Genomic DNA, 14615 nt, shown 5'->3' on the forward strand with positions numbered 1-14615 from the left:
CAGCCTTGCTCCATGACCAAGTTTGTGGGCAAGGAACAGATGCATAGAGTGTCGTCAATGGCTCCGGCTGGAGCTGTTTGAAGGTGTTTTCAGGGTTAAAAGTCCTAGTGGTATGAAAAGAGATTACAATAAGTGAGCACCAAAGTCTCCTCCAGCACCTGTTCCTTAGTTGCTCCAATGGGAATTCCAAAGGAGAATTTGTTTATCATAGCATAGTATCCTGTCTGCAGTGGGACTCCCTTCAATGACACTTAATTAGTATAATCTTCATGTGGGCAAGAGAGCATCATTTTCACAAAGAGGAAGGGATTTGAACAGAACTAGCCCCAGAAGCAACTGAAGAATGTCTGAAGAGTTCTGATTAAGAGTGAATGTGATTTGACACTGAAGAATAAATAAATCATTGACTCAAACAAACAGTTGGTGAAATATTCCCTTGCTCAGATGGAGAACCTCTGCTCCCAAGATCAGCGGATCAAAACAGCTGTAGGATGTTAATGTTACTACAGAGGGGGAGAATCCTGGTGCTTGGTACTCACAACTGAAATGATCTCAGCTAATGAACCATCATCTAGGCAAGGAAGTTTGAGAGAAGCAAGTATGAGCTGAAAAATAGAATCTCAGAATTGGAAAGGACCGTAAACATCATCTGTTTCAACCTTTACCAGAGTAAGACTTTCTTGACAAGTTTCCTGGCTAGTGTTATCTAATTAAGAACAACCAACCACTCCCAAGATTGCCCGTTTTACTTTTGGAGAGCTTGAAGAGTCAGAAGATTAGCATTTGTCGCTCTAGTTTTGCTCCCGTGGGCCAAACAGAAAAGGCCAACTCCTTCTAATTGAATGTGATGATTTCATTTACAGACCATACTAGTGACAACCATGCCATTTCCCAATAGAGTCTAACCTCATTGAGGGTAGGGACTGCTTTGATTTATCTTTGCAACCTCAGAGACTGGTATAGTGCTTAGAGTATAATAGTTACTCAGTAAATATTTGTTGAATTGATTTGAATTGAACTGAATTTGTCCTCCTAGACAGAGCCAAATCTCATCCCAGTTCATCAACTGTTGGAAAGACCAAATGAAATCACAGAGAAGAAATCTTGAATTTTTTCCCTAACTCAACCAACTCTCTTCCCAACTCTAACATCACAGAATAGAATCCTGGTGCTGATGATGACAAGGTGGTTTAGAAGCCAATTCTAAGAACACAAAGAAAAAGATTTTGGGGGATAATTTTGAGTCCTGAAAAAATCATAACACAGGGACTATTTTTTCATCTCTTCTGGGACTTAGCTCACCAAAGGCATGGTTTTGGTAGTTTGCTGTTTTAAGTGGGTATTCACATACATCAAATGTGGTCTTCAGGTAGGAGTAGTCAAATGAGCAAAAGGTTCCAAAGAAAGCTCAAGTATTGACAGCAAGTCAAACACTCACTTCCAAAATCTTTTTTTTTAAAGCAATTGGGGTTAAGTAACTTGCTCAAGGTTACACGGCCAGTTATTTCTGGTGTGGTGCTAAGTATCTGAGCCCAGATTTGATCCCAGGTCATCCTGACACTGAAGCTGGTGCTCTTACTTGCTGTGCTACCTGGCCTCCCTTCCAAAATCTTTTTATGCCTCCTTATCACCAGAGCAAGATAGGCCTTTGTCCAATTTAACACAGGCATTTTTTCACACCCAAATGATCCCAAATCCTATGAGTTTGGCCCTTCCCATTAGTTGTTCTGACTTCTATAGCCACTTCAAAGTTCCTACTTTAATACATTCAAGAAACCTTCTCAATCCCAATCATTCTGGGCAAATTCTAAAAATAGAGGCAATAAATACAAGACAGGAAAAGGTCTAGCCATGATTGTCATTTACTTAAAAGAGAAAACACCAAGACTTGGTGTCAATATATAATGATTTCAGACAGTGTGGCATGTTCTGCAGAGACTGATTTGGTTGATGGATTAAAAAGCCAATTAAAGTTGCCAATCTTTTTTTATCCCTAACCCATGCTAAAGTTGAGATGATATGTCAAAATTTTAAAATGACAAATGCATATGATTTTATGACCAATTTCATGCTATGGGAAAATGTCAGAGTGTAATTCTTAGGTTCCAGAGAATGGGCATGGTGGAGGCTAAGGTATTTAGAGATATTTGACATTGCAATAGTCATTGTGGTTGGTGTCAGATGACTGGATAATTTTCTGATTAGTTAATCTCACTAGAACATTAAGATTAGGCTTCTACCATGTTTTGTTTTTGTTTTAGGTGGCTAGGTGAGGCAAAGGAGGATTTGGAAACAATGATCTGCATTCGAATCCTGCTCCAGTGACTAATTGTGTGATCCTAGGCAAAGCTATTTAACTTTTCTTAGCTTCAGAGTCCTAATCTGTAAAAGCAGCCACATCACAAGGTTGTTGGGAGGATTGAATGAGATAAATGTGAAGTGCTTTGCAAACCTTAAAGGATGGTGTAAATTCATCAAGGGTTTCTTAACCATAAATTAGGGTTAGAGATACTTAAGTTTAAGGTACTTAGAGATCTTCTCTCAAAAGACATCACCCACTTCAGGGGGACCAGAAACTACTATCCTTCACAAGAAGCTGATATTCTTGTAGGTGATAGTAAGAGGGGGAGTCTTGTCTAGACATTTCAACTTAGATGAAAGCAGTCCTATGCAATTCAGATAAATTCATGGTGATTTTAAGTGAAGGATGACAGAAAAGTCCACAGGACTATTAAGTAAGAGCTGGGAGGGATTTTAGAAACAGAATCCAACCTCATCATTTTACAGATAAGGAAACTGAGGCAAGGAGAGGTTAAATTACTTGCTCAAGGTCACACAGATCTTATATGGAGTAGTTGGAGTCTTCTGCTCCAAATTCAGTTTATTTTGCCCTCCTGAATCATTCTGAGCTCTTTAAACTTTCACCCATAAATTCTTCCTGTTCAGGAAGACTTGTCAGACATGACAGGATCCCCATCATCTTATGTAACCACTATAGAATTCATGAAAGTTATAGAAGCACAGTATCATTGAGTCATAAATCTGGAATGTCAAGGGGAACTCAGAGGCTCTCAAGTGAGAACTTCTTTGACAGAAGAGGAGCCTGAAGTTTAGAGAGAGGAAGGTATTTGCCATAAGGGCAGTGAGGATTCATGTTCTGCCACCACGCAAACCTGATTTGCGTGCAAGGTAGAAGCCTCATTACACCTAAAGGAGTGAGGACATATGCAGGAAGAGCTTTTTTTCACTGGAGAAACTTATGAGCATTTCAGTAAAGGACAATATCCCCCATCACTTTCCAACTGTACAAAAAGTACCCACAGATACTCTTGATTGATCCCCATCAAACAGTCTACATTGCAATGTGGGAGGTGATGACCTCAAACGACAGTATCATTGCTAGGATTGCAGGAAAAGAAATCGAAATGTAGCTTGACTTTGTTCTGAGGGCTAGATAAACTTTGTTTCTTAACTAGGGTGAGGTGATCAGGACTGTGTCCCAGGGACCAATAATTTTGAGCAGTGGCATCAAACAGAAGTAGAAATGGGGCCACTGAACCATACATACAGGTCCCTGTGGACTGGATATTGACCTAGAAAAACCACATATTAACATTATGTCTGTCTTATTGTATTTTTCTTTATTTTGTTAAATATTTCCCAATTACATTTTAATTATATCTGGCTGGTCCTGCACCTGGGAATGTTTGACAACTTTGATTTAGAGAATGCTACAGTACTCATGAATGAGCCTTTCAGATCACTGAAACCATTGAGTTGAGTACTTAGTCAATAAGAGTAATAGGTTAGGATGGGAAAGTACAAGGTATCACCCCCACCATGTCCACTACAATCATTTCATGCCATTTACCCTGGGTGCAAATTCCTAGGTATGTCTCTTCTTTCTAAACACTTTGAAAATGTTAAAGGATAGGTGTTAGACTAAGGGAAGAAAGGTATCATGGAAATGATCCAGAGGCCATCTGCTAAGCATTGGCATCACTGATGTGGCAAGAAAACACACTCGTGAATTGGAGCTGCCTCCTGCCCACACACCACAGGTGTATTGGATAGTCTGAGCCTGGCACATTGTGCAATAACAGGTAATGGATATTGAAGTCCCGATGTGCTTGGAAGGATGAGCCGCCCTTCATTTGCTCATAAATGCGTTCCTGAAATAGCAGGTGATTTGTCTTCCTGGCCCTGGCCAAACTGAAGAAGCTGGGGAGGTGTTTGGCAGCCTCAGCCTTCAGGTGCATTGAACTCCTGAGTTTCTCATTCTCTCTTTTCCCTTCCATTCAGTGTGTGACAGATGCTTTCTTTCTTTTTTTTTTTTTTTTTGCTCATCAGCTCCTCAAAATGACTTAACTGGTTTTATAGTTAAGATGAAATTTAATTCAACAAACCCACAGATACTAATGGAGAGATAGAGAGTCATGCTCAAGACTAGGGAAACCTAGGTGGAAGTCCTGCCTCTGACACATATTGATTACATGACTCTGTGATGGGGCTACAGAGTCAGGAAGATCTGGGTTTTGAGTCTTTTCTCTAACACTTACTGGCTGTGTCACCCTGGTCAAGGAACCCCGTAGGGTTCTAGACAACTCTTTAAAATGAAGTTGCAGACAAGACAGTGCCCTGCATTGATAGAGGGAGTTTCCACACTGGGAGTTCCATGTGCCAAAGAAATCAGGTTTAGTCCCTTCATTATCCCTAGGGGTTGGGTGCTGTACTTGGTGCTGGGGATACAAAACCCAAAATGAAAACTTTTCCACTTTTAAAGGGTTTATATTCTACTGGGGGATATAGTATATAAATAAGTAAGTAAATATAATAGTAATTGACTTTGATACAGTGCTTTTAAGACCTGCAAAGCACTTTATACATGCTATATTATCTCCTTTGGGCCTCACAACAACTTTGTAAAGCAAGTGCTATTCTTTCCCTCATTTTATAGATGAGAAAACTGAGGTTCAGGGTCACATGGTTCATACACATCTGAAGCAGAATTCCAGCTACTATGCCATGCTGACTTTCAAAGTAGTAATAAAATTCTCATCCTGATTGCCCAGTAGAGTGTAAGCTTTCTGATGACAGGAACTATCTTGTCACTTTTGTATCTTTCTTCCCCCAGAGTCTGACACTCTACCTTGAAGATGGAAGGTATTTAGTACATTTTTTGGGGGGATTGAATTAAATCAAAGTCTGATCTTCAACAGAAGGCAAACTTCTTGAGGGTAAGGACTGTTTCATTTTTGTTTTCATTTCGTAGGGGCTAGCAGAGTTCCTGAGACCTATTAGGTGCTTAATTAGGTTCTTGTTGAATGGAATAAAATCTTTTGGCGAAACGTGACCTCTACTTCCTCCAGTCTTCTTACAGCACTTTGCCTACACTTCTCCTTTGACCCCATAACACTTTCCCTTGCATCTTAATTATCTGTGTGCATAGTATACCCTTTTATTAGACTGTGAGCTCCTTGAGAGCAGGGACTGTGTTCTTTTCTTTCTTGTACGACCAACATCCAGCACATACAAGGCAATTAGTAAGTATATGATGAATTACTGAATTTTATCAGTAAAGGATTTCAGTCACCTTATTGGCACTTTCAACACCCCACTCCCCCCCCCCCAAATAATTCCCCTCTCTTTGATTCAAGAACTGAATGAATGTCATCTCATGCTAGTCTCTGGAGACTGAGGCTTGGCATCAAAGCAAGAATCCAGATAAAAGTAAACCTCACTCCCATATTTCCCACAACAGAGATTCCAGAAGGATCTGCAGTGGTCAGGTTGAAGAACTTTCCCTCAGAGGAGAAGGAAATATGCTTAGAGGTATTGAACTCCATTTTTGAATATTCTCCCTTTCCTTCCCCTGTTCTTATTCACTAAAATAGTGACTGAGGCCATCAGTAAATTCAGCCTGGAAAAAAAAATCTCACGCCATCAAGAAATAACTCCAAACTTAGAGTGTGCGCTGAAAATATTCCCGATGAAATCATAATCATATATTTATAGTCTTTTGGATTGTGTAGGAAATTTTGTTTCCCATGATATTTTTCATTGGAATGACCAAAGACAAAAAGGAAGGCTCAGAGGGAGTATTCCCAGCATGGAAATAAAGATGACCATGGTTCTAATCATTAAACTAGGAGATAATCTCTCACCTCTCCCTTTTTCCTCCCCACTCCACCCTAGAAGAGCAACTCTCCAGTTTGATGAGTGGGAGATGGAATAACAAATGACCTCCTGACACCCCTCTCCCTTGGGACTGCTCCAGCTCATTAGACCTCCTCCCCATTCTCACTGAGGGAGATGGTGTGGATCTTAATGGTGGGCAGTTGGCGGTTCTCTTGAATGACTGGGCCTGAGGACCCCATGCAGCAGCAGACCCTCAGAAAGCTTTTGCTTCTCACCCGGGCTGAGGTGCAGGTAGACTGGTCATGGGACACAGTATTCTTAGTGGGCCCACTGGATGTGGAAGAGAAAAATTTCCACTCGCAGACCCCCTCTGACTTGGAGATCTTATAGAAGGTCTCCCCTGATCCCACTGGGATACGCACCAAGGCCTTGTGCTCTTGTATGGCGTGGCTGGGTGGGTTGAGGGTATAGCCAATGGTATGTTTTGTGGACTGTTTTCTTCGGAGACACTGGACTCTCAGGACATTCTGAAACGCCTTTTTAAACTCTTGACTGGAACAGGGATAGATGATGGGGTTGATGCAGCTGTTTAAGTATCCGAGCCAAAAGACTATTTTAAAAACTGTATCCGAAGGCTTAGCTTCAGGGAAGAAAGACCCTAGAATAAAACACAAATATATTCACATACATTATTTGGCTGGAGTTAAGCATAGCACAATAAGGTGATATACACAAGATTATAAAGCATGGTACAGGGGCAGAAACACAGATCTTGGGATTTAAAAAAAAAGGACCAGAAGCCTGACTGTAAATCCAGTCACTGTCACTAGCAGGTTATGTGGCCCTGGCCATATTAGTCAACCTCTCTGAGACTCATTTGATCACTTCATTTGTAAGATGGGGAAAATACTCGCTTTACTTTTCTTGCCCAGCTATTGTGAACCTTTAAAGTGCTATAGAAATTTGAGCTATGAAAAAAAATCATGATGTATGTGACTATGGGAAAGTCAGCCAATCTCTTTAAGCCTCAGTTTCCTCCTCTGTAAAATGAGAATAATATCTGTAGTATCTGCCTCAGGGTTTTTTTCAAAAAGAGGGTGAGAACTGTTTGGAAAGTGTGCTGTTAAGGGTAAAGGAACTGATGAATGTCATTTCTGCCTTTACAAAGTTTGCATGGTTTGCCATATATTTGTACTCTTTGGAAAAAAAACCCAAACATATCAAACCAAATCAAGAGGCTTTGAATTTAACCTTGGCTCCAGCCAGGCTCACTGTCTCCTGAACACACTGTGTTTATTTTTGCATCTGGACCTTTGCTTTACTCCCAATACTCAGCAAGCTCTAGTGGCTCCCTATCACATCCAGGATCAAATGTAAAACCCCTCTATTTGGTATTCAAGACCCTTCATAACCTAGACCCACAACCCCCTTCTCCCCCTCCCCCCCCCATTGCAGTCTGTTTACATCTAACAACCATGTACTCTGATTCAGTGGTACTGGTCTCCTTGCTGTTCTAGGAAGAAGACCCTCCATCTCTCTGCTCTGGGCATTTTCTCTGGCTCTCTCTCATGCCTGGAACATTCTCACTCCTCATCTTTGCCTTCCAGCTTTCCTGGGTTCCTTCAAGTTCTAGCTAAAATCCCAACTTCTACTGAAAGCCTTTATGAATCTCTCTTAATTCTTTTTTTCCTTAAAGCAGTTGGGGTTAAGTAACTTGCTCAAGGTTACACGGCCAGTTATTTTGTGTGGGCATTAAAGAGGCCAGAACCAATCCCGGGTCTCCTGACTCTGGGCCAGTACTCTTACACACTGCGTCACCTAGCCATCTCATCTCCATAATTCTTGTGTTGCCCTTCTGGTAATGATTTCTTTTTATTTTCCTCAATGTTGCTTGTTTATACACATTTGTTTGGTTGCTTAGATTGTGAGATCCTTGAGGGCATAAACTGTCTTTGGCCTTTCTTTGAACCCCTGGGGCTCAACAACATATTTGGTACAAGGTAGGTGTTTAATAAGTGCACATTGACTAACACTGTGGAGTGTTCTTCCCACTCTCAATCTGTTCAAATCAGTCGATCAGTTCATCCTTCAGGGTCCAGCCCAGATTCTCACTCCTCTAGGAAGCCATCTCCAAGAGTGACTTTCTCTTTTGTCTCCTCTGGAGCCTGACAGTATGGACAGCTCCTTTGGTAGTTAATGTCATTCCCCAATGGTCACATGACATCAGGCATTAGACCCAGGTCCAGAAAGATTTGAATTTTATCTTCAGAATTACTAGTTGTGCAATAGAGGGAGCCTCTCTGAAAGTCGGTTCGATTAGCAACAGATATCTTTATAATAATGAATTATATTTAATTTAATAATCTTTATAATCTTTTCATTCTCTTTGTAATCATACTTTAAAGGCTCATGCCAAATGCTAGGTGATTCTATGGTCCCTTTGAGCACTAAGGGCTGAGTGACTTTGGACAAATCACTTAGCCACCCCAGGCTTCACTTTCCTCCTCTGTAACATGAGGTAGGAAAGGTTAATCATTTATGTCTTTTGTGGCCATTAATCCTATGAACTCATGAAAGGATCAGATACTGACTCACATATCCCATGGTATAGTGGACTTACATGCACATCTAAGGATGGGCAGTGGGGGCCATAGAGTTACTGCTTAACAGGACCTTGTCACTTGGGTAAATCAGTCAGTCAAGAAGCATTTATTAAGCAAAATGAAGTCATTTTGATCCTCTTTGAGAATGAAGGACAACAACTAACCATTAAGCAACTATTATGTGCTCGGCACTGTTCTAAGACAGTCCCTGCCTTCAAGATGCTTGAAATCTAATGGAGGAGACAACAAGTAAACAAATATGTTCATACAAGCTATATAGGAAATACTAAGAGAACAAAGATGCTAGAATTAAGAGGACTTGGGAGAGGCTTCCTGTATAAGATGGGATTTTAATAGAGACTTGAAGGAAGCCAGGGAAGCCAGCATGAAAGTTGAGCTGCCTCTCTTCCCCCCTCATCCCTCAAAGTGGTTTAAAGATCTTCCTGCATAAGTGCCATCATATGAACATGAAAGCATCCCTCTGGTGTTCCTTCCCCAGTGAATCAATCAAAGGGTGAGGAAGATGAGTGGAGATGGAACGAGGCGGGCTGGGCAGTGAGTTACTCGGTAATGATGGCTTTAATCAAACAGAAGGGAAGGCAGGGCCAAAGGCCGCCATGTCTGGCTAGCTGCAGAGGGAACTTTAATAAAGTACAGAAATAGCTGGATGGCCCAATGTTCCCTCCTCCCACACAGCCAGTTAACACTAACAAGCAGCATCTCTAACAAGATTGCCTGTACTTTGCAAAGGCCAGAGAGAGAGAGCTGGGTGTGTCCAAATTACCTTGTCTGGGAGTCTCTCTTCCGAAGGAATGAGATCTGGGAGACATTTTCCTTTTTTGGAAATTTTTAGTCGAGAAAAAAATATACAAGTTTCTGACCTCTGACACCACATGCTAATGAGTGGTTATGAAGCCTTCTGAAATTTGGCACAATCCTATCAAGTGGTGACAGGATTGAATTGGTCATTATTTGAGCTGAAGTGTCAGAAAGCAAGAATGAGTGGGATGATAGTGGCAATGAAAGTATTTCAGATCATGGGCTGGAGGTACAAAATTGTAGGATCTCCTTTCCTTTACTCCCTCATTATTTCTCTTCCCATTCCTTTACAGGAGCCCTTCTTCCTCCTGATCTCCTCTTCACAAGACTTTGTGCTACTTTCTGGTTAAAAGCCTTTCCTTTGGCTCCCCATTCTTTCTACTCGACAATATCCTAAACTTCAAAATTCTCTCTATCCTTCTAACCTCCCTGGACTGTAGCAAAACTGTCATTTTATCAGCATTTCTTAGATATGTGTTAGAAAAGGTATAGATTGTAGAATTAGAGCTGGAAGGGGCCTTAGAAGGCATCTGGCACATTTTCCAGATGAGGAAACCTAAGTCCTAAGAAGTGAAATGATTTTCCCATGATTACTCTGGCGATATACTGCACTCAAGAGTCAACAGTGCCACTCGGAATTGGAATGTGGCTCTGACTCCGCTTCTCCCAAACCGATTCACACAAAGATGTTACTGACTAAAGCCCCTAATCTTCCCAGCAGGTCTTCTTCACAAACCAAATAAGAGGGGGGAGAACAGGGATGAGGACTTGGTTCTTAAATCACACCACTCAATGTATTTCCAGGTTTGAAGTACTGTCAGTGTGGAAGAGAGATTAGTATTGATCTATTTTGTCATACAGGGTAGGACCAGGAACAATGGGTGCTTATTTGCAGAGAAAGATTTTGATATCCAACAAGGAAAATCATCCTCCGGTGCAGCGGTCCCTCTCATGCCTTGCCTGATATTAACAACCAGAAGACTTCAGCGACAAACTCGTGTCGCCATTAAGGACAGTGGCTCCACAACCTTGGGCTCAAATACCATAATCAATAGCAATCAATCAATCAATCAATCAACAAACATTTCTTAAGTACCTACCATGTGCTTGCTACTATGCTAAGATCCCCAAAGAGGCAATATCTTTTTAAAGATGTGATGCCTAGAAGTAAGTGTGATACTGAGCTAGGTGACAAAATGTGGATGGCATTATTGTTGTGGTTGTTGGTGCTGCAGCTGCTGTTGTTATATTCTGGATGAGGTCTGACCAGAGCAAAGCACTTTCCCTTTTTAGATCTCAGTGGAGATCCAGAAAAGGAACTTTATTTGTCCCATTACAACAATTGCAGTTAATGGCAGAACAGGGAACATAAGTCTATGGTTTCCTGTTCTCTTATTTTGCCATGATACTGTACTGTTTACGCAGCTTTGTTTTACATTTTTTAAATTTATGGAATAAAACAAGCATTTCCATAACATAAATAACAAAAAAATGATTGTACATGAAATGGCAAGTCTATTATATACAACTTGCTATTCCTTTCAAATACATAATAAAGTTATCATGTAAATTTAGTTTTTTACTTCCCTCATCCTCTCTAGAGGTGGCTACCATGAGACATACATGTATGTATATGTAAATTTATTCTAGACATATTTCTATTTGTCAGTTCTTTCTCTTGACGAAGATCATGTCTTTCTTCATGTGTTCTAGCTTTTTAATGGCATTTTGGGTAACCCCAGAATGAAATAAAAACACTAAACATGATTGATTCTGGAATTTGTGGACATTTAAGCTTATATAGGATACTATGATATAGTGGATAAGAGCATTGGACTTGGAGTCAGGAATAGCTGGGTTAAATCTCACCTTCTATGCTTACTAGCTGTGGGACTTTAAGTCACTTAGACTCTATGAGCCTCAGTCATCTCACCTGTAAAATGGAGTTGAATTCAACCTTTACCTTATGATCCTATAGTTGTTCTTATAAGAATGATAGCAAAGACAGGCGGAGCCAAAAAGAACCCAGCTGCATGGGGTCAAAATATAGAAAGTCATAATGAAAGGAATGATGTCTTAGTGGAAAGCGCTCAGGCTAGTAGATGGTCTTGGTTCAAATCTTGGCTTCAACAGTGTGACATAGAAACCAAGAGGTAAATACTATTATTGCCATTTTTATAGATAAGGAAACGGGAGCAGGCAGAGATTAAGTGACTTGTCCAGGGTCATGTAGTTCTTAAGTTTCCAAGGCAGTAGTTGAAATCTAACATTAGTAATTACATTTAAGTGCCTAAAGCAGGAAGTCATAGTTATATGGGTAAGGGGAGAAGGGAGTCCTTTGGAGCCTTGCTTCCCAGAATGCCAGGTGTGGAAGCTGGTCTCAGACCAGCGAGTCCTCTCTGGGTGTGAACAAGAAATCCCTCTGCAGTCCCATGGTGTCAAATTCAGATAAAAAAGGGGAGCACTAAACTATACATAAGGATTCCTATGGGTAATGTAACTTAGAAAACCCACATATTTATATAGTTCTTTAAAAAAAAATCAATGTATCAACCCATTAAAATTGATTAGGAACTACATTTTAAATATGGGGCATCTAGGAGATGCTGTGGTGCACAGAGGGCTGGGCTAGAAGTCAGAAGACTCATCTTCCTGAGTTCAAATCTAGTCTCAGACACTTAGTAGCCATGTGACCCTGGGCAAGTCTCATAACCTTGTATGCCTTAGTTTCCTCATCTGCAAAATGAGCTAGAGAAGGAAATGGCAAACCATTCCAGTAGCTTTGCCAAGGAACCCCAAATGGGGTCACAAAGAGTGGGATGTGACTAAAACCCCATGAGTCACAGAGAAGGTGCCACTTCATCATTGGTAGAGGGACCTTGCTCACCTGGGATTTCTTTATATACACATATTCAGGTCCTATCCTCTTAGCGTGTGCATTGTCTCCACCAGGCAGGACACAAATTCTTCTGAAGTAGGGACTGCATAGCTTCTAACTTTTTATCTCAAGCACCTGGCATATAGCAGGACCTCAGCAAATGCTCCTTGAAATGACTCGGACCTGCTATATGCCAGGTTCTGGGTTGGCATCCAATCCCAAACCGGCAGCATCTACCCTCAAACAGTTTGTGTTCTACTGGAGCGAAAGACAAAGTGCATATAAGAGCAATACAATTTAATTTTTTTTGGGGGGTGCTCTCAAAGTGCTTTTGTTTTCTTTTTGGAGAGACTATATATATACATATATATATATATAAATTGATAAAATATATATGAAATAAATGTAAAACAGCAACTCAGGGAAGAGGACAAGCTTTAGTAAGAGTGAGTCCCTGAAGTGAGATTTGAAAGTAACTTGATGGAGAGAAGGAGGGAGTGCATTCCAGACACAAGGGAACAGCTCAGCCAAAGGCTTGGGGGCTGGAAGCTGGTGGAGACCAGCTAGCCCAGAGGTGGGGAACCTGTGACCTTGGGATTGTCTAGTTCAAACCCCTCAGAATTGCTGGCTTGAAGGTGCCCACAGCTAATTAGTTTAAGCCCAGGCTTTTCCCCTGAGGAATGTGGAATGTCAAAATGCCTAGCTGCCCTCTCCAAGTAGCTCCCTGGTTTGCGGCCATCTGAACAGGACTTTTAACCCTTGGCTCGGCTGTATTGGTTCACCCAGTATCTCTTGGCTAAAGCATTGCCTTCAGAGAAGGACCAGACAGAAAGACACCACCGCTGCCCAAGTGATGTTATTGTCTGGGCTCCGAGAAGCCCTCCCTATCTCCAGAAATGGTTCTTCCCTGCTCAGCTCGATGGTGCCTGGAACCTACTGTGAGAGGCTCATTCTTTTGATTGAGTTCAATCGGCTTTATTTGCTGCAAAAATCGGTGGTAAGTAGGGCTAAGCTGTACTTTTCTGTTGGCCTTGGGAGGAAATGCGCACAATCAGATTCACAGAATCAGATTCTCAGAGCCGGCAGGGCTCTCTGTGGCCATGGATCCCAATTCATACTTGAGTCCATAGACATCCAGCTTCTGCCAGAAGGCCTCCAGTGAGGGGAGCCTGCTGCCTTTGGAAGCTTCCGGCTTCACTCTGGGACAACCCTCATTGCTGGGAAGATTTTCTGAGCATGTGGACTGAACTGTCCTCTTGCTCCTGGTTCTGCCTCTGGGACCAAACAGAACCAGTCTGAGTACTTCTCCATGTGACAATTCTTCAAAGACTTGAAGACAGTCATGCTCCTCCTGCCCCCCAGATCTACTCTTCTCCAAGCTAAACATGCCCTGTTCTTTCAACTGCTCGTGTCTCCCATTCCAGATCCTTCCCCATCCTGACTGGCCTCCTCTAGATGCCCCCAGCTTGTCTATATTCTCCCTCAAGATATGGTGCCCAGAAGATGCGTAGGCATTACAGCTGCAAGGGACACTAAATATCCTATTGCATTTTGCAGAAAAGGAAACTGAGGACCCAAAGCATGAAGTGACCTTATAAACTGACACAAAACCAGGATTTGAACCAAAGCCAGTATTCTTCTTACTGAACAGTGCCCACTGTATCATACCAGCGTGTCAACTCCTGCCTACTACATCATGCTGCCGTGCCAAATCCCATCTGCCACATCACACCTCCGTGCCAACTACCACCTCCTGTGTCACACTGCCGTGTCAATTCCTGCCCGCTACATCACACCTCCGTGCCAACTACTGCCTTCTACATCACACTGCCACACCAGATCCTGCCTGCTATGTCAGCCACTCCATCAGCCTTCCCCAATAAAACTTACGGGATGCCCTGTTGTCTCCAGAATCAAGCCCCAAATCTTCTGTTTGCTGTTCAAGCCTGTTCTAACCTGGCCCCTAAGACCTTCCCAGTTTTCTCCCACCTTACTCACCTCCGTATACTCTTTGATCCAAGGACACTGGATGTTGCTGTTCTATGAACAAGATACTCCCTCTCTTGGCTCTGGGAACTTCTTCTGGCTGTCCCCTTCTTCCCCTCCCCTCTCCTCCCTTCCCCTCCCCCCCCTTCACCTTCTTTTTCTTTTCTTCTCCTTCTCCTTCTTCTTCTTCT

At 41.9% G+C, this 14615-nt stretch overlaps 1 protein-coding gene across 1 annotated transcript in view; it reads right to left on the reverse strand.

The window, feature by feature from the left end:
* Window positions 1-1122: 1122 nt before the first annotated feature.
* Window positions 1123-14615, reverse strand: part of ADRA1A (adrenoceptor alpha 1A) — a 118264-nt gene continuing 104771 nt past the window's right edge. Inside the window, exon 3 of the mRNA XM_069067024.1 lies at window positions 1123-6796. Coding sequence (XP_068923125.1) covers window positions 6282-6796 — 515 coding nt within the window. The 3' untranslated portion in view covers window positions 1123-6281. The remainder of the gene's footprint in view (window positions 6797-14615) is intronic.

Source organism: Petaurus breviceps, unplaced genomic scaffold (genome assembly GCF_028583685.1).
Source record: "Petaurus breviceps papuanus isolate PSGF00001 unplaced genomic scaffold, PetGlider_PUasm1.0 139, whole genome shotgun sequence".
NCBI lineage: Eukaryota > Metazoa > Chordata > Mammalia > Diprotodontia > Petauridae > Petaurus > Petaurus breviceps.